Here is an 18,699-nt window from a genome sequence, read left to right on the forward strand (position 1 = left end):
CCTGGTGTCTGTCGACGAAGGCGATGTGACAGCGTGAGGCAGTGGGTTCCGAGTCTCGCTCACATCCGTTCACGCACACCGATCCATGAGCTTGTGTAACTTACCCCAGTCACCCCCACGTCGCTCTGTTCTTCACTAGTGCACTCCGTCGTGACTCCAAGGACTCCGAGGTCAGGGTCAAGTTTGCAAAGCGGTGGGGCAAGCATCTTGATAGCCCGACATTTGTTGCACCGGTTTATCTGTTCGTCGCTCTCGGAGACGGATTCTTTCCTCTCTCGCCCCACGTTCGACGCCGACGTAAACAAAAGTTCTACGTGAGTACCCGTCGCAACTTGGGGCGGCCACCTCACATACAAACAGCTTTTCTGGGTCACTTTGGCAAATATAAAACCAAGCTTTATCGTTGATTGTTTGATCTTTCCTTCGGTTATATCTGTCGCGCATGATGAGACCCGCCGGAAAACTCACCTTTGGCCTCTGGTAAAGGTAGGGATCAGAGGCGTGTGAGCGCAAATGGACCCCTCGATCCATCGACCACAACACATGTATAAGGGTTTCCAAGTGGGATGACCGGAATTGGATGCGGAGAATTAAATATGGCATTGAGATAGATCAAGCGGATGAAGTTTTAGAGTGCGCGGCTTGCATCGTCTTTTGTGAATCAATGGTGGTCTACGGTATGCGGTATCCACACATGGTACATGCCTTAGTGATGGCAAGGAAGGAGTGGGTCAACAAGTGAACATCAGTGAAAACACTGGGAAGGGTATGGTTTTATTTCTTTTCAGTATAGGTGGTTTTGAATGGGTGGTATAGCATTGTGTAATATCTACGCAAAACAGGAACCCAGCTCCGTGCCGTATATTCTATCTGATCCCGCACGGACGACCCTCAGTTCCTTGACGCGTGGATTATTGACTAGTGGCATCTGAAGAGGGTGCTCGCGATGGTTGCCCAGCTGGTGGCCGTGGAGAGGGCTGACCTTGACGTTGAGGCGAACCAAAGCTGGAGTTGGCCGACATGCTTGCTGCTGGCGCCGGCGGACTCATCGATAAGGTTCGGTCGGTTGGTGCTGGAGGAAGCGGTGCTTGCGAATGTTGTGCTTGTGCTTGTTGAGAGTGTGATTGTAGAAGGACTTGTTGTGCTGTTTGCTGCTGCCGCTGTTGTTGCTGTTGTTGCTGTTGCAGGTGCTGCAGTGGTATTTGTTGCGAAAGCTGTTGAGGCAGCTGGCCATGGACTAGAGCTTGCGCCTGCGCGTGTTGTGCATGTTGCCGAGAGAGCTGGATTTGCCTTTGTTGCTGGATCATCTCTGGCGTCATCTAACACAATCGGGCGGAACATGTTAATAGAGAGGTCAAGAGAAACAAATTCACGACGATGGCGTACCTGACCCATTTTCGCGACTTGCTGAGCATTTTGCAAGGCAACAAATGCTGCAGCGGTATGGGGCGCATCCGCTGATATCTGAGCACGCTGTGCCGCCAGTTGATGAGACGCTGCCGACTGCTGTTGTTGAAACTGCAGGTGTTGCGCGATCTGCGCTTGCACTTGCGGTTGTCCAGGTGACATCTGCGGTGAACTTGATGTCGGCCGGTGAGGCATGACCGCCTGTTGCTGTGACGGAGACAAGTGAGATCCTTGGTGAGACTGCATTTGCATTTGCTGTTGCTGAGGGTATTGTTGCTGCTGTTGTTGCGCTTGTGCCTGCCGCTGTAACTGCAACTGTGCCTGTTGCTGCTGTTGTTGACTCATCATCTGCATTTTCCGCATTGCGGCCATTCGTTGACTCTGGCTTAAAGCTGCCGCGCTCATTGGCTGCGATCCAGCGGGGCCAGAGGACGACGACGCGCCTACACCCAGCATTTGTTGCATGGGTGCCATGCCTATACATGTGCGAAAAAGAATGAGTAAGCGCTCGCCGACACGGAAGTCATAAACTTCGAAGCGCCAACGAACCCTGAGGGGACATCCCTGGCCGCTGTTGTGGGGAACCAGCGATTATTTGTTGCTGATGACGTAACACCGCAGCTCGCAAGAACTGGTCTTGCACCGCCGATGCTGGTGCCCCATTCAGCCCGGCAGCACTCTGAGGCGATGCCGCCATGTGTGCAGCCACCGGCGCTGCTGTTGGCGGGCCGCATTTGCATTGGTGATTGGCTGGCTGCAACAGCGACTGGCACCTGCATCGGTTGGCCTGCGACAGGTGCTACGGGCATCCCATGCACCACGTTTCCAGCGGGTACTGGGCGGGGCCTGTACTGTGGATACGGAATGGGTACCGACGCCGCGGGGCCACGAACGGGTAACATCCCCTATGACCGGGTGAGTGTGAGTAACCGTACATGTGCACCTCAATTCCGAGGTCAAGTAACAGACTCACCCCTCGTGCCTGTGCGGTGTACATCTGACGGCCTTGTTCCTGCGCCTGCAGCCGGTTGCGTCTCAGAATCGATAGCTCTGAAGGAGGCAGTGGCGGTCCGTTCAGATCGATGCCTGCCATAGCTTGCGCTTGGTAATGTGTTTCATGCGTGCTGAGAATGATCTTCGCAGGCGGTTTCCGGTCTGGCGGCTGAATGATTAGCTGGTTGGGAATATGGACGGCGCGATGATATAATGTAACCCTACCTGCTGGCGGCCTATACCGATCCTTGTTTTTGCTCAATTTCCGAATGTTCTCCATGGTCATGAGATGCTTCGTGATCTTAGCGTCCGTGGCCTGTGACGTTAGACTTGTCGCTAACCAGGACTCGTTGGTAGCACCGGTCCCATCGGTGGTCAATTGACTTCCCGATTGACTGGCGATGAGCTCCTTGTACCGGAAGAAACAGTCCCATTCGTTTCGGCGCTGAGGAGCTTTCACGAGTTGTTGCGTATGTATAATATCGCTGACAACGGTCCAATTGAATCTGTACAAAGGCGCCGATGCGAGCAAATCTGCGTCTTCTGCGGGCGTCCATTCGGGATTCTGCTCTAATGATTTGGGTTGAGGGACGAGCATCGGCGGTGGTATTGGTTCTGTGGCGGATTTCCCGAACAGAGACGCTGAAGAACAAGCTCTTAGCAGAGAGCTCCAAATCGTAAGAATCCAAACAATGCTTACAGATTGGGGCGGTGCTCTCGACCGATCCCCGTCGTGCGTCTGCATCCTCTGACGTCCACGGGGACTCATCTTTGATGACCCTTCGTTCGACGATCAACGCAGAGACTGGCACAACAGTCTTGTGCTGCGTCTCATCATCATATAACTCGCCGTCACCAAATGGCCTATAGATAGGCAATTCCTGTTGCTCCGGGTTGGAATCATCGTAGGTCTGCCAGATTGTGTTGGGAGCCATGTACAAAGGAGGTAAACCTTCTGGGAAGTCATCCATCGCTTCACTGACGCTTGGACTAGGCAATGTTGTGTCTATTGCTATGCACGAATAGCGAATGAGAATTCTCACGTCGAAGTCTCTCACGGTATTGCAAAGCGGTATCCTACCGTGCCCTTCCCCTGCTTCTGGACTCCCTTCGACATTCATGCTTGTACTTTTGAGAGATCCCGTTGAGTGGGCGTTCACCCTGCAAAATAGAAGGGCAACTTGCGCGCATCCTTACCTGACTCCAGGCGCACTCGGCTCCTGTTGCTCAGAGCGACGCTGTAAGCAACGTATCAGCAAGCGGTTCTCCAACAGCACCCAGACATTCAACACTCACGCGGATGCAAACCACGCGTTTGTCCGGCGCCGCATGCCATTCCAAGACGAGCTGCCCGATGGTGTATGCTAGAGCAATCTTCCACTTCCGTTCCTGACGGAAATCTGTCCGCATCCATCTCTACTCGTACCGGCAGCGGTGAGAAATGAAAGCCTTCTGCAACAAAAGCTCCTTTCTGGTAGCATACCATCTCTTCGAGCAATGAATCCCAATGAGTTTTTTTCCGTGCTGGTGGCTCGAATGGTCGCAACTGTCGGAAACTCCACAGGTTCTTCTCTTTCAGCTGTTCGACCCTGGCCAGCAGGCTAAGCTGCTGAGATTCATTTCGCGCTGCCTGGGGAGAAGCGGATGTTTCAGAACCGCTCCTGTACCTTAATCTGCCCTCAAATTAAATGGCGTACCTGCCAGTCCCAAGTACTGAGACACTTGTGGGCAGTGGGGAGCAGATTGCCGATCGGTTGTGCTTGCACACGAAGCTGCCATTCATACCACCGATAGCCCTTCAACTGCGTATCGGTCTCTGGGGCCAAGAAAATCGGCTTCAGAGGTTTTTTCTTCCGGTTATATTGCCTTGTTTCCCGGCTTCGCGGTGTTGTACGTTGCACCTTTGCGGGTGGGGCCGCGGGAGTGGCATCTGGTGGGTGCGCCTTTTGGTAAACGGAGTTTCTGCGTTTTGTAGACGGGGATGGGGCGGATACTACGGGTGGTGCAGTGGGGGACGCGGGATGGGCACTTGTCGGAGCTGACTCGGATCCTCCCTGTAAAAACTTCTGTCAATCCCATCCAGGACACAGATTGTCCTGACATCTTCCCGAAAGGTACCTCTCCATTTGGCGCCAGCTTCTTTGCCGAGATTCCGCGAGTGACCATCCTCTCCGGAGGCGGAAGGGGCCTTCTACGACCAGCCGGAATAGAGTTGCCACTGGTGCTATCCTCCGAGGGAGGTTCTCCTTCATGTCTCGCCGCTGTATCTTCGAGCCCGTTCCGGGTACTCGGGTCATGCAGTTGAGTGCCAGACACTGTGTAAAGCTAGTGAGTTTGACGAACGTCAAGCAGGTACCTGAACATCCTAATGTTTAGCTACCCACCAAATTCTTCTCCGTCCAAGAACCGAGAAAGCTGAACATTTCCTCAGATTAGGAATCTGTCTGTGAATCCTGAAACCTTCAAGCGTCTTACCTCCTCGCTGTTACAAGATTTGAGGTTCAGGGTCAGTAGAGAAATTTTGGCAAAATGGCGGTGGGATCAGATGCATACCTCAACAAAGGATATCCAGAGCAGAACTCCTTGAAACCAGCATCATTCCTCTCCACAGTCGCCGCATCTGTCCCTCCATTGGTGACCCCGTTTTCAAGATCCCGCTCGCGGATATATAACTCAAACAGTAATGATTCGTAAAGACGTGCAATGCCTCTACAGTACTTTCGTTAGGGGAGCTTGACGTGAGAGACGAAACCTGCATAACGTCCTCACCTTATCCGCCCTTGTCGGGACTCCACGGCTCCTTGTCGGAGGTCGGGTAGCTAGTTTATGCCACGTAAGGGTTTGCTGACGCAGATATGACAGTAGAGGCAGCCTTACATGTTTGTTATCTTCAGGAGTGGCAATACCGTCGGATAGTCGCTCTTTGGTCGTATTCATAGCGCAATCGTCGTTTATCGCCAACCCAACGCTTGCGCAGAGTTCGGTCTAGTACCCTTCTGAACGTGGTCAGATCGCTCAACGTCCAATGGTAACCCCTTGCGGTGTCCGGCCTCCGGACAAGGACTTCCTTCCCGGAACAGATACCCAGCGTCAGAAAAGTTACCCAAAAGGTCGGTAGGTATTTTAGGCAGTTCTAGTCGCGAAATCCCGGACCCACACACGCTCTTCCCGACAGTGGGAGCAATTGACATGCACGACCAGCGAGATCAGCGAAACTACGTGTGACTTTGTGTAGCAATTTCTGCTCTGTGGCAAGAACGCGATGAGTGAAGGAAATGCAGTTGCCTCGACACACGAACTTAGGAAAGAGGGCCATGCATGGCACACAGTTTGAGCCATTTTCCAAAGAGCTGGGCTGTTGAACAGCCTCAGAACTGACCTCAGATCACTCGTGACGACCCTTCCACACCAAGCTTTCACGCGCAATGACGGGCCTCGCTTGTTCGAAATTCACCCGACTTTGAACCTCAGAATTGACATTCCCCAACTAATCCTGAGAATGCCTCCATCGAAAACACCTACGGCGCTCAGAGGCGCTGTGCGAGACCTCTACAAGCAGGTTCGTCCTTGATTCGTCGAATCTGCCACGTCTGAATTCTCTCAATCTTGTGTACGATTCTTCCGCACCCGTTTCATGTCTTCTCACTTTTTGGTCCCCATATTGGGACACTTGCAGTTACTTTGGATAGGGCGGGAATACCCACAAGGAGGGTTGGAGTACTTCCGGCCACGATTAAAGAAAGCTTTCCTGAAAAACAAGGAGCTATCAAAGCCCGAGGACATCGAACAAGCCATCAAACGAGGTTGGTTGCGCGGATGGCTTCAGCCTATTATTAATCATAGCAAGGAACCATTACACTAAATCAATCCCATTTCTGCTTCGTTCTGATACCAGGAGAGTTTGTTTTGAAGGAACTGGAGGCGCTGTGGTTTCTGAAGAAGTATCGCCATGTTAAGCAGAGCTATTACGACGAAAAGTGATCCGTACTTGCTGAAGCTTCAGATGGCAACTTACTTAACATGTCTCATGGAAGGGCTTTACATATGTATATTGTATCGCTAGCAATTTAACATTCATCAACAAAACGCAACGCTGATGGGCAATGGTAACTTGATCTGGCAGACATCTTTCTTCTATACTCCCAATTTCCTCCCGGCAGCCATCAGAGGACATTGACTGGTGGCGAATCAGCAAGTTACCCGTTTGTTCATCTGCTGTTAAATACATAGTCACCCGCTCTCCACGAACTCGAAGATCAGCATCTATTGCGAGGTTTCGACTTCCTTATAGGAATACAGCAATTCCCCTGTTGCGTCGTCCGAGGCTATAGTAAGGGCGATATCCGCTGAAGCAAGGAGGACCCGAAGGTGCAGTGTCGAAAGCTGTCCAATCAAGGTTAAGTTTGACAGGGCTGCACACATGCCAAGCTTTGACGCGACCGTTAAGTGGCCACTGGACTTTTGATGAATCCCTGGAATCGGGACTGATGAGCCATGCGGGCCGTACGGCTGCTATGCGGCAATGTTCGGCGTCTCTCCAGGCCGCGACCTACTGTATATTCAAAACGCCCTGCCATTGGCCAAGCCATCACCCCTTTATCCACAATGCACATGACCGCTGGCCGCCAGGGCCGCCTGCCCCTGCCGCGTTCGCATTATGCAGTGGCCACTGGCATCAGAAAGTCATCATCGGCCAACAATTTGGCAACAAGTAAAAGCGGGCAGCCATAACCACTGTCTTCGCGGCCGTAAACTCACCGGAAAAGTCTTAGGAGTTTGTTTTTGGCAGTTCAACGACGTTCATAGATCGTTTTGTTCGCACCGTTGAAACACTTGTGACGGATAGTCCTAGTTTGCTTAGGGAATCACAACACCCGTAAGGCAGCAATGGAGCCTTACAGGCCTCCACGGAGCCCTCGGGACCCTCGTCAGAATCGCGGGCCAGCTTCGGGCAGTAGCTACTCATCCAATGCCTCGCAGCAACCTAGCGTACCAGCGGCCGCAGCGCACCCTGCAGGGGCTTACTATCCGCGAGGACAGTCCCTCGACGAACCTCAGCACAGAGGTCCTTTGAGAACTGCTCCGCACGGCAGTTCGAACGACCCGCGCGACTTTTCTACCTCATATGGCCAGGACAGCGCCAGCGAACGCAGTGGTGGGACTGGCAGAAGTGGAAGGAGTACGACCAGGCTCACAGGACCTGGGCCATCGAGTGGATACAGCGACCCTCAACCTCAGCGTCCTCTTCAAACATATGGTCAAAACGCTTATCCACCAGCGCAGCAATTTGGGATCGACGAGTATCCCGGCCCGTCGGCCGCTCCAGCTCATAGCGACAATGCCCATGTCGTAAACATGCCTGTTGCTCAGCAGCCTTCCTTCCCCCTTGCAGAGAGTCAAAGCATGTCGGCCTCTACCCTCGCATTTCCGGAAGACAACATTGGCGGCTACCCAAATGGTCGTGGCGCAGGTTATGCCCCTTATCCAGCTCATCCAGAACCCGACAACATATCCGCATACTATGCTCAGGATCCCGCCCTTGCAAATCCGCCTCCGAGACCGTCGTTCCAGGGGTCGAGACCTCCGAGACCTCAGATGATGCAGCCTCAGCAGTTCCAGCAATCCTACGACCTTTCCCAGCCAAATTTTGGGCCTCAATACGGCACCCGGCCCATGCCACAAGGAGCCTACCCTCCCCCGCAGATGATGCGCCGAAGGGGCGCAGGCACCATTTTTAGGCACAAAACCAAGAAGACCATCAACTTGACTCCTCAGGGAAACTTCGTGGTCGAAATTCCTGTACCTGCGAAGGTCAGAGAGCAGAGCAAGTCGAACGACCGGGAGTTCACCCATCTCCGATACTCTGCCGTGGTTGGTGACCCGAATGACTTTGTGAAGCGCGGCTACACTCTTCGTGCGAAGGACCTTGGACGCCACACGGAGCTCATGGTTGTGATGACGATGGTAAGTGAGGTCAATATCACGATGCAGAGCCTCTCAGCCCTACTGACCATATCCGCCGACAGTACAACGAAGATGAGATTCTATTTGCAAAGACGTGGAAAGCTGTGATGAAAAACATTGCCCATCTCTGCTCGAAGAAGAAGCACCCCATGTGGGGTGTCAATGGCTGGGAGAAAGTCGTCGTTTGCGTGGTTTCCGACGGACGAACCAAGATCAATCCCCGAACGTTGAACGTGTTGGGCGTCATGGGTCTATTCCAAGATGGTGTCATCAAAACCAGCATCAACAACCAAGACGTTGCGGCACACGTGTTCGAATTCACCACACAAGTTTGCGTTGATCCCGATCTCAACGTTCGGGGAAGTCAAGCCGGCGTCATCCCGGTTCAAACGATCTTCTGTTTGAAAGAGAAGAATGCCAAGAAGCTCAACAGTCACCGTTGGTTCTTCTCGGCGTTCGGAGCCACTTTGAACCCGAACGTGTGTATTCTTCTCGATGTAGGCACCAAGCCCACCGAGGCGTCTTTGCACCGTCTCTGGAAGGCTTTCGATGCCGACCCACAGGTTGCTGGCGCTTGTGGTGAAATCGCAGCGGAAACGGGCGATTATGGACAGAAGCTGTGGAATCCGCTCGTTGCTGCACAGAACTTCGAGTACAAAATGTCCAACATTCTGGATAAGCCTCTCGAGTCTGTAAGTACCGCTGGGCTACTATACAAGCTTCCGGAATCGTCCCGAATCTATGCTTACTTTTCTCTCATCTCCATATTAGGTCTTCGGTTTCATTGCCGTACTCCCGGGAGCTTTCAGCGCGTATCGCTACAAAGCTCTGCAAAACGGCGCTGACGGAACTGGACCATTGCAAAAGTACTTCTTGGGCGAAAGTTTGCACGGCAGTCACGGCGACGTGAATCTGTCGCAGGCAAACATGTACCTCGCCGAAGACCGTATTCTCTGCTACGAGCTCGTCACAAAGAAGAACGAAAACTGGGTTTTGCGATACGTCAAGTCGGCCAAAGCAGAGACGGACGTCCCTGACACGCTACCCGAATTCGTCTCTCAACGTCGTCGGTGGCTCAACGGTTCCTTCTTTGCGGGGATCCATGCCATCGCTCATTGGTATCAGATTTTCCGATCCGGCCACTCGATCATACGGATGTTCGCCATTCTCACCCTCCTGGTTTACAACTCGATCAATGTCATCTTCAATTGGTTCTCGCTGGCTACCTTTTATCTGATCTTCTACTTCTTGGGCAACGGAATGGTGGCTGATCCCAAGACCGACCCATTCTATGGTGCCGGCGACATTGTCATGCTGGTCGTGCGTCAAGTGTACATCTTCTCCATCGTTGCCGTGTTCATCGCCAGTCTGGGTAACAGGCCGCAGGGGAGTAGGTTGTTGTATACGGCGGTTTTTGGACTATTTGCCCTGATCATGATCCTCATGCTCTATATGGTAAGTTACTTCCTTTCGATTGCACGCGCTTTGGTGATTATGCCCTCCACTGTTACTTACATTACCCGCGTTGCTAGGCTGGATTCTCGCTGTACCTATCTGTTACCGCCGCCATTGCAGAGACGGCGGGGGATGCCAAGAAGCTACCGAAGCTCATCGAAAAGGCGGCTTTCCGAGATCTTCTGCTCAGCACCCTCACAACTTACGGCGCATACATCATTGCATCTGTTGCCTACTTCGACCCATGGCACATGGTCAACTCGTTTGCTCAGTATCTTTTGTTCCTTCCCGGATTCATCAACATCCTCATGGTATGTGTCTTTTTCATCGGATGTTGTCCCGTTCCGGATGGATTCAGCATGCTAACCATCATGCCAATCTTCAGGTGTACGCCTTCACGAACCTACACGATATCTCGTGGGGAACCAAAGGGGACAACGCGACCGCTGATCAAGCGCCGGTAGTGGTCAAAAAGGACGACAAGAGCGGGACCCAGGTCGCAACGGTCGATCTCCCGGTTGAGCAAAAGGACATTGACGCCTCCTACGATGCGTTCCTCCGCGCCTTGCCATCACCACCCAAGCAAGGAAAGTCGGGATCCGGGCGATCAGCGGCCCTCAAGCAGGAAGACTACTTCCGCCTCTTCCGCACGCGCGTCGTGCTGTTTTGGATTCTCTGCAACGTCGCCCTAGTGGCGGTGTTGACAACGGACAAGATTGCGAACAAGATTGGGATTTTCTCTGGCCCGGAAGGTGTTGGCCAGAGCAACTCGTTCTTGACGTTCATGCTCTGGAGCGTTGCCGCCCTCGCTACGTTCCGTTTCGGCGGGAGCATGATGTACCTGTGCACCCAGGCTTCGGTGCGGAAGCGCTGAACTGTACCATACGTACCATACCGGATCGGAGACGTCCGTGCGACTTTATAGATAGCCTTTCCGCACAAGCATTTATCGGACCAGTTCCTCCTCAATTTTGATTTACCGCAATTTTGCCTGCATCTTGTACAGTTTTCACAATGCATCATACGGTCTAGACGTATTATACTCTTGTCACATACATATACACACGGCGTGAAACCATCATGGTATCCGAAATCACGGATTTTCAGCCATTAGCCTGCTTTTCCAATCTGCAGAGTCAGCTCCCTTGCTCGATTGCCGAGGTCGTCGCGGAAGCGAAACCACCTCAAAGCCAGACGGCGCCTCATAGCCTCGCATCGAACCCGATCAGCAACGCAGGTACGAGCGCCGGAGAGCATTGCATTCTTCACGAAATGACGGGATCTCTGTCCGAGATGCGGACTTCTTGGAGTCTAGGACCCGCTTGCGGACACTCGTTTTCCGCGACGTTCTCCAACTTCAGGTGTATGCAAACTTTGCACCATTCCAAGGTGAACTTGCACCCCAATCGGCGCCTAAATGTGGGAGTACGGTAGCAGGATCTACTAAGCTCTGAGGCGACCCCACTTCTGGTGCCGCTGAAAAGAAACGTCCCCCTCAAGATGGATTTATTCGCTTAACGATTGCAAAGGGCTGAGTGGGACCCGGCAGCTCTGTGCCGTGGCAACACGCTTGCAGTAGCGAGCCTCTACTGCTGGTCTATTTGAATAAAGCAGCTTCTCGATGTCTGGCGCAGAACCAGCAACTATGTGCTCTGGTCTAGCATCGCAGACCCATGTTCCACACGTAGCACAGGGCACGGGTCACTTCAATGAAAAGAGGTTCGGCAAGGTACCGATGAAATGAGTTGCCTTCTACAATTGGGTAGGGACAGCATATGTTTGTGAGGATCTCCCACTCCATACATCAGACTCGTCAAGATGGAAGGGTACGCTATCCTGATTATTTCCCGTCCAAGCTCTTGATGTGTCTTCCTCACTCTTTTCTCTGCCCGGCCATCTTCCGTTCGCATAGAGGCATAAACATGCATCGTTATGCCAGCGTTTGCAATTGGGCGGTATCGGGGCAAAAAGCTGACCACATTGCGATGGACACCCTTCTCCTCCCGTAGAGCTCAGAGTAGCACCGAGAACAAAGCTCTGAGCGGTCGATTCGACATAAATGCCCGGAAAGAACTCGATACCTGGCCAAGGGCTCAAGATTAGAGCATGTTAAGGTCGAGACAGCTAACTTGGCCATCCCACTCAGAAAGGGTGAGTATTTTGGGGAGGGCAGTACGGTGCCTAGTCCGTGATGCCTGCGAGAAGAACAGCAGTTTGTTTCGCGAAGGAGGGACGAATGCCCTTGGTATGCCGGTGTTGAGCGTCCACTTAAATCTACTGTGGACGGCGGCCCGTACATACAAATCAACGCGTCCGAAAAAACGCGTTTTGCCCGTTTACGTAAGCGAAGCAGCTACGTAATCCAGAGTGACAGCAAAACACAATATCTCTTTTCCAAATATCTTCATCGACATCTTGCCACCGACTCTTGACACTGACAGCAACAACACTACTGGAGTGACCCCCACAGAGTCCCGACCTCAACCCAATCAATAGTGCCAGCCGCAGGCTTAGGACCAGCGTTGGGAGTTGCGCATCAAATGGAAGCATGGATGTCATTGCGTGGGAGCTAGTGCACACCACTCTGCCGGCAAGGGTTGAAATCACGGCCAGCCAAGCGCAACCGCACCTTGCACCGCTTAGCGGACCCCGCAGTGATATGGGGCTCTTAACAAGAGGTTTCTGGTGCTGGTGAGGACGGATTTCACCCTGTGAGAAGAGACCCAGCAACATGGTGGGGCGGCGTTCGGGACAGGGCGCAAGTGAAGTGCTGTTACTACATGCATTGAACGGTTCAAGACGCAAGCCTCGGAGCTGCTGCGGAGCTCGAATGTCGCCCTTTCGGGAGATATTTTTGACAATACAGTACACTGGTAGGACACTGTTTGATGTCGATTGTAAACTTCGCCTCATGATAATGAGATCTGATAAGCTTGTGATATGTGCGGAGGTGGCCCAGCATGCGATTACGCGCCCTCGTCATCAGTGAAAAAGAGTCCCCGCGCGCGCGATTGAGGCTGGGCCAACCGCACGGGAAGGCGGCAGAAGGGGAGGGGACGGGAGGGGCAGGGGAAAAGAAAGCAGCAGGCAACAGAAATAGCACACTCCACCCCACCAACAGGTATCGAAAAGCACAGCAAGACCTCGGGTTCCTCAGCCTATTCCTCAAGTTAGCAAGAAGCGATGCTTCCTTCGACTGCTTTGCTGGTCATTGGCGCGTTGCTGGTTGTGGTGGCGTCGGAGGTCAAAGCGCAGTCTGTTCTACTGGGTACGGTTTACCTGCCGATGGCAATTCCAAAAGCACACCCCAGGAAGCAAACTGATACTGACGGCTGGTCGTCGTTTTGCAGGAGCCAGGTGCAACCCGAATACCGACCTCTTTGGGTGTTCTGGAAAGAACTATATGAGCTGTCAGTGACTTCGTCCGCCCCGTGACATTTTTTCGGAGCTGCAAAAGTGATATAAGCTTACCTCTTAAACCTTGTTTCTTTTCTTCTGCAACAGGCGACCCAACATCAAGTATGAGCAACTTCTCAAATACGTGCGCTTTGAAGTGTTGGTTAACCGTCTAATTCTGTTTTGGTGACGCTCTTTGACAGATCGATGGATTACACAGAATACTTGTCTGCAGGATTGCATAACCGTACCAGCCTTCGCACAAGTGAGTCGTTCATCCCAAGTTTCATTCCAACTGAATATACGACTAAAGTTACCTACAGAACTGTGGCAGAAATTCGCATGGCATTGAGGATCCCGCTACCGCGGCCCCTGCGCCCGCTCCAACCCCCACTAGGCACACATCCACCTCTCCATCCACTTCATTGACTCCAGAGACCTCTCTCTCGCAACCCGTACCATCCAACATCCTCGCTCCGCAGCCGTCGACCATCCCCAATAAAGACAACATCACAACAGGCTCCCCACTCGATCCCTCGAATCCCAACTCGAATGGAAATCCGATAACAGATAAACAGCCGGGTGATGGTTCCGGCTCGTCCTCTTCCTCCTCATCATCTCGAAATATCGCCGTGATTGTCGGCCCAGTTGCTGGTGGGGCAGTCTTGATCGCAGCGATCGTAGCAGCATCGCTACTGATGCACCGGCGGAGATATCACGCACCAAAGCATGGGTTGGGAGGGGCGGACGTGGCCAACATGGAAGTTGGAACAGGGGCTCTATACCCCTCGGGGCCGTTTTCACCAAATGTATCGTCTGTACTGGAAAAGCGATACGTCGTTGCTCATGCATACGACGCCGCCGCCGATGACGAAATCTCCTTGAGGGTCGGAGACCATGTCAGGTTGAACCTTTTGTTCAACGATGGCTGGGCGAAGGTAAGGAGGTTCCGACAAATTCTGAATGGACAGTGAGAGACTTTGAACAATTTATCATGCATACTTCCAATACAGGGCGTCAACGAAACTTCCGGAAAGCATGGCCTCCTACCATGCGCATGCATCCAGGACGACGCAGTTGCAGAAACAAAACCGTTCATCAATCAGTAAAGACAGACCCACTCACCTCATCTCAAACGACGTACGACCGGAACGCGCGGCTTGACGACCCCCTTGGCGAGTATATACCCCTCCGTGAATTCTTGCAACTATGTATGTAGAGATATCCCCAGGTGATCAGAATTAGTGTAATCTATGTGGATGGGCCTTAGAAAGTAATGTTTCGAAAAGCATAGGCCTTGATAATTGCCATGGGAATGCTGTTGTGATTGTTTGAGTCCTTCAAATTCATACTGAGTCTTCGTCTGTGTAGCCTCGCATGTCTTGAAAGCGCTATTCAGGTGCTTCTGCTCTAAATAGTTCGGTTAGGGATAACGCGGTTCTGCGTACCCGGTTCTGCAAGGGACATCCCTCTTGTATATGGACGTCAAACATTGCACCTCGTCCCGATTTATCATGAGTGACACGATACCTGGCGTGGGGGTAAGTGAGCCCTGACACGAGGAGAACGAGAATCTGGATGCACTGTATGTCCAAGAAGAGAAATGAGAGAGAAGGGCGGAACGCTCTTTTGAGATATCTGAAAACGAAGAGCAGCAGAGCCAGGACAACGCAAATGCTGGGAAGAGTCGGAATGGAAGGCAGCAGGATGCCTGCGAGACGCAAGAAATCAACAAGGGATATGGGCTTTTTATGTTGGCGGAAAGGGAATGTGCAAGTCGGGCATCGGATGCTCTCGCGTTGGTTTGACGCGTTTAACATTGCGTAAGCAAATCCATCTGAAAATTCAAGAGCTTGAGGAGCATGAGGCTGACGTTTCTGAGCAGACTATCAACTTCCTTGTTCCTTGCCAAAACTCTCAAACAATGGGCAAGACAATCATTGTGATCGCCTTGAACCACTTGACATTCAGGGAATTCGATATGGACAGGGCTTTTGGGGTGTTCCAGTCGACGCCAGCTAGCCCCGATACCATAGCTGGCCAGGAATGATTTACGTGACAAGGTGGACCGTTGCTCGAGATGGAACCAGTAGTCAGTTAAAGAAAGGGGTTGTCCTGGCAAGGTCTCTGAGGCTTATATTGCATGCTATACTGGACTGCGTTGCATCTATCTAGAACAATGTCGCCACCGCTAGTGTAATTCAGTGCAGCTAACAATATATAGACCGACGAACCAGAAGTCTAGATAGATTCAAGAACGCTGAAAAGAAGTGCAACACCGAACCCGGTGCCTCGTTGATCCTTGCCGGAAGGTCCAGCTGATGAAAAGACCAATAAGTGAGTTAAGAGTTCAGAATATTGCTATGCGACACCACCAGTGATTCATACCCATGTCGACATGTGCCCATTTGCCAGTGTATTCGCTGTTAAGGTGGTCTTCCACAAAGTGCCCCGCTGCTGACGATTGCGCGTTCATACGATCTGCGACGCTGTTCTTCATGTCGGCGACCTTGCTGTCGAACTCCTTCTTCAGCAGCTCCGGTGCGTACTAAGAAGAGATCATTCTCAGTATTGAACGAAAGCCATTGAAACCATGTAAGCCGAAATTACCAGGATGGGGAAACACCAGTCTCCAGAGCGCTGGCCAGCGTCAAGAATGTGACGCTCAAAGTCCTCGTCGCGGGACAAGACAGCGGCATGCTTCTTTCCGGTGGTAATCAATTGGGCACCAGTCAAGGTGGCGATGTCAATGATGTGGGTAGCATTGACCTCGCTGCTGGAAGCATACGCAACACCATCACCAAGCACCAAACGACCTGTGAAGAAAAGGATGAGCATTCATTTGATGTTGTTTGTATGCAAGGATGCAAACCTTCTGCGTCCGTGTTGTTGATCTCCACGCTCTTTCCGCTCTTGAGAATGATGATATCGTCTGGTCGCTGAGCTTTGGGTCCAATGGCGTTCTCGGCGAGACAGAGTACTGCAGTGAACACACCGCCGTAGTTTTCCTTTGCCGCGGTGATGAAAGCACCCAAGCAGGCGGCGCTACCACCCATGTCATCCTTCATGCCGACCATACCGCCGGAGGTCTTCAAGCTCAAACCTCCAGTGTCGTACACAATACCCTTGCCGACAATGACGGGACGCGACTTGATTGTCACGATCTTGGGAGTGTGGGTCAAGACGACAAGCGCTGGTGGGTGTTCCGCAGCCTTGCCGACTCCGTAAAGTCCACCATAGCCGTTCTTCTTGAGCTCCTCGCCGGTAATGACCTCCATCTTGACGGTCGGAAGGTTGGCCACGGCCTCCTTAATCTCCTCGACGTACTTGGTCACGTGGAGCTCGCCACATGGCGTGTCCATCAACCGAGAGGCCAAGCGAATAGAGTCCTTTTGCGAAATCGAAATAAGCGACGACTCTTTCTCCACAACGGGCTTCAGATCCGACTTACGGCAAGGTTGTTCAGCTTGGTGTAAGTCTTTTCCTCAACTCCACCAGGAACAGCAATCTCGACGTGAACGGTACGAGACTTGAGCTTCGCAGCACTGCTCTTCTTAGAGTACAATGGGAATGCCCTCGCTACCGCACTACGCAGAACAGATTTTTAGATTTGATTCAGCCGATTCCCTTACCACCATTGGATAGAAACTCACCAGCCAGCGGCAAGAACCTGCTCCTGATTTTCCAGCGCAAGCACAATTTTCACTGCAGGAGGCAATGCGTCATTGAAAACAGCGCACCGACGTGAATGCAGTACTAAATGACATACGAACCGTCGCCCTCCTTCGGAGTTTGTGCCGCGACAAGGTCGTGCACAAGATCAGAGCGGATTTTGCCCATGTTGCGAGACCTTTCCTTGGAGAGATGAGCAAATGTGTGCTGAATGCGGTTATCACCTAGAAGGAGCGCCAGCGTGAGCCTCAAGTTTTTAGAGATTGGGAAATCACAAACTCTCATACCGCTCTTCGTATAAGAGGTCAAGACATCAGCCTTGCCCTCGACAAGAACCTCATTGTTCTCCGGAGCGACGCTGCCAAAAGCCTTCCAAAGGGACGCGTTGGAGGAAGCGAGCAGAGACCGCTCGCCGATGGCGACGACTGCTGAGACGGGTTCGCTGGTGGCGCCGAAGCGCAAGGTTGTGGCGCTCATTGCTCGACGGAAGAGGTAAGCGGACGATGCGGAGATCAACGGAGAAGCACGAGAATACGTCGTAAGGCAGGCACGGAAGACCAGTGGCATATGGACTCAAAAGCGTGTTCCTGCCTTTTGCTGGAAGTTCTTTTGCTGGATGGAGCAGCTTTTGATTCCGGGCGGATATTCCGTTGTCCTTGAGCCGTTAAGGCGGTCTCACGGTCAGAATGTGCCCTCGTGAGACCCAACCAGCAGCACCGAGCGCGTTCCTCACAAATCGGATCTCGCCCTGTCAAAACACCCCACGCCTCCCCACGCCCCGTCCTTCTTCTCTTGGCCTCACCAGCACAAATACGTACAAATATGCCCGACACGCTCACACCGCCGACCAACATCTAGTCGGAGTTGCACGACCGTGACCACGACCGTGCGCTTGAGAATTATGAGAATGCCGGAACGGAAACCTAAACCAGCAGCCTTCGCGACCTCCTCCGCGTAAAAGCCGCTTTCAAATACAGCGGGCGTACTGGGTTTCGCGCTTTCGACGAGCTATCAAAGGAGGATCGGATCGCGTTTGAAGGCAATCGCGACCACCATATAGACGACGACGAGCACCCCATGTCCTTTGCCACGTCCTTTTTTTTTCGTCGAGATGTGTCAATACATACCTTCTCAGTCACCATCCGACGAGCCCGGCGTCGACTCCGCTGTTTTGTGAAGTGTAGGCATGGGTGGAGAGCAGTGGTTCTCATCTATGACAGCGATCGCTCGTTGCTGGCGGACTATACTGTGCGGTGAGGTGTGACAATTTGCGTAGTTGGAGCCAGAACCGAGACATTTTTGCGTTCGGCGAGGCCGAGAGGCGAGGGCTACCGGAGTTGTTTGCGTCCGCCCGTTGCGACCCGGCATGCCACAAAACGAGAGTGAGAGTAAGGATTGCAAGACGAAGGAAATGTGTAACTTTTCGCTTGGACTCAACGGTGCTCGGCTGTCAGTGCGTTTCATGCCATGGGGCTAGTTTCTTGTTTTGGTGGTGAGCTCAAACGAGTAGGTAGGTACGTCAACACGTATCGTAACCGGCCCCGACCTCACAGGAATACAATTGAGCGAGGTCAACAAGTGTTTCCTGGCTGATATTTACGATCGGATTCGGGACCTCACTGGTTTGAAATCCCGTCTGACGTCTGTGCTACTTGGCGCTTCCCACACCTCCCATGTTTTCCTCCCATTGTTGTGATGCGGTTGTGTAAAGCACTTGATGGCTCGCTCGAGAGGCAGTTAATGGTTCAAGAAACCAAGCAGGTCAACGCAGGCCGATGAAGAATAGAAGGAGAAGGAAAAGGGCGGCGTGGG

General features: G+C 52.5%; 6 protein-coding genes across 6 annotated transcripts; 3 read left to right on the top strand and 3 right to left on the bottom strand.

The window, feature by feature from the left end:
* Window positions 1–757: 757 nt before the first annotated feature.
* On the bottom strand, window positions 758–5,619 carry EV422DRAFT_400714 (uncharacterized protein). The gene is made up of 17 exons (XM_053066943.1): window positions 5,278–5,619; window positions 5,170–5,219; window positions 4,954–5,109; window positions 4,876–4,882; window positions 4,785–4,815; window positions 4,519–4,715; window positions 4,098–4,454; window positions 3,884–4,030; window positions 3,697–3,816; window positions 3,598–3,638; window positions 3,482–3,528; window positions 3,101–3,412; window positions 2,626–3,042; window positions 2,381–2,562; window positions 1,957–2,312; window positions 1,387–1,883; window positions 758–1,309 (listed from the first exon to the last, which is right to left on the bottom strand). Exons 1-17 carry the CDS (start codon window positions 5,335–5,337, stop codon window positions 912–914), a joined length of 3,375 nt encoding a protein of 1,124 aa, XP_052926795.1. The 5' UTR covers window positions 5,338–5,619; the 3' UTR covers window positions 758–911.
* A 280-nt stretch (window positions 5,620–5,899) lies between these two features.
* Window positions 5,900–6,381, top strand: EV422DRAFT_566177 (LYR motif-containing protein 5; the record flags this gene model as incomplete). The annotated part of the gene is made up of 3 exons (XM_053072399.1): window positions 5,900–5,959; window positions 6,077–6,203; window positions 6,296–6,381. 3 exons carry the CDS (start codon window positions 5,900–5,902, stop codon window positions 6,379–6,381), a joined length of 273 nt encoding a protein of 90 aa, XP_052926796.1.
* A 1,725-nt stretch (window positions 6,382–8,106) lies between these two features.
* EV422DRAFT_494607 (chitin synthase-domain-containing protein) lies at window positions 8,107–10,693 on the top strand (the record flags this gene model as incomplete). Its single annotated transcript, XM_053067757.1, has 5 exons — window positions 8,107–8,364; window positions 8,427–9,056; window positions 9,136–9,819; window positions 9,897–10,130; window positions 10,205–10,693. The coding sequence occupies 5 exons, from the start codon at window positions 8,107–8,109 to the stop codon at window positions 10,691–10,693; spliced, it is 2,295 nt and encodes a 764-aa protein (XP_052926797.1).
* Window positions 10,694–12,109: 1,416 nt separating this feature from the next.
* Window positions 12,110–12,748, bottom strand: EV422DRAFT_524186 (uncharacterized protein). Its single transcript, XM_053069970.1, has one exon. It carries the CDS (start codon window positions 12,730–12,732, stop codon window positions 12,124–12,126), a length of 609 nt encoding a protein of 202 aa, XP_052926798.1. The 5' UTR covers window positions 12,733–12,748; the 3' UTR covers window positions 12,110–12,123.
* A 139-nt stretch (window positions 12,749–12,887) lies between these two features.
* On the top strand, window positions 12,888–14,735 carry EV422DRAFT_524190 (uncharacterized protein). The gene is made up of 6 exons (XM_053069971.1): window positions 12,888–13,087; window positions 13,170–13,229; window positions 13,324–13,338; window positions 13,419–13,480; window positions 13,539–14,153; window positions 14,229–14,735. Exons 1-6 carry the CDS (start codon window positions 13,003–13,005, stop codon window positions 14,322–14,324), a joined length of 933 nt encoding a protein of 310 aa, XP_052926799.1. The 5' UTR covers window positions 12,888–13,002; the 3' UTR covers window positions 14,325–14,735.
* Window positions 14,736–15,360: 625 nt separating this feature from the next.
* Window positions 15,361–17,454, bottom strand: EV422DRAFT_613695 (cytosol aminopeptidase family, catalytic domain-containing protein; the record flags this gene model as incomplete). The annotated part of the gene is made up of 8 exons (XM_053073915.1): window positions 15,361–15,533; window positions 15,604–15,763; window positions 15,826–16,031; window positions 16,088–16,604; window positions 16,667–16,802; window positions 16,869–16,920; window positions 16,989–17,111; window positions 17,175–17,454. The coding sequence occupies 8 exons, from the start codon at window positions 17,452–17,454 to the stop codon at window positions 15,457–15,459; spliced, it is 1,551 nt and encodes a 516-aa protein (XP_052926800.1). The 3' UTR covers window positions 15,361–15,456.
* Window positions 17,455–18,699: the final 1,245 nt, after the last annotated feature.

Source organism: Fimicolochytrium jonesii (assembly GCF_025526975.1).
Source record: "Fimicolochytrium jonesii strain JEL569 chromosome Unknown EV422scaffold_7, whole genome shotgun sequence".
Lineage (NCBI taxonomy): Eukaryota > Fungi > Chytridiomycota > Chytridiomycetes > Spizellomycetales > Powellomycetaceae > Fimicolochytrium > Fimicolochytrium jonesii.

Bases quoted from the DNA above. Each gene is read 5' to 3' on its own strand.
- EV422DRAFT_400714 (XM_053066943.1), bottom strand. From the start codon at position 5,337: ATGAATACGACCAAAGAGCGACTATCCGACGGTATTGCCACTCCTGAA. The intron at 3,529-3,597 runs GTAAGGATGCGC...ATCTCTCAAAAG, and splicing joins CCGAGTGCGCCTGGAGTCAG to TACAAGCATGAATGTCGAAG. The intron at 2,563-2,625 runs GTAGGGTTACAT...TTCAGCCGCCAG, and splicing joins TCGGTATAGGCCGCCAGCAG to ACCGGAAACCGCCTGCGAAG.
- EV422DRAFT_524186 (XM_053069970.1), bottom strand. From the start codon at position 12,732: ATGAGGCGAAGTTTACAATCGACATCAAACAGTGTCCTACCAGTGTAC.
- EV422DRAFT_524190 (XM_053069971.1), top strand. From the start codon at position 13,003: ATGCTTCCTTCGACTGCTTTGCTGGTCATTGGCGCGTTGCTGGTTGTG. The intron at 13,088-13,169 runs GTACGGTTTACC...GTCGTTTTGCAG, and splicing joins AGCGCAGTCTGTTCTACTGG to GAGCCAGGTGCAACCCGAAT. The intron at 13,481-13,538 runs GTGAGTCGTTCA...AGTTACCTACAG, and splicing joins CCGTACCAGCCTTCGCACAA to AACTGTGGCAGAAATTCGCA.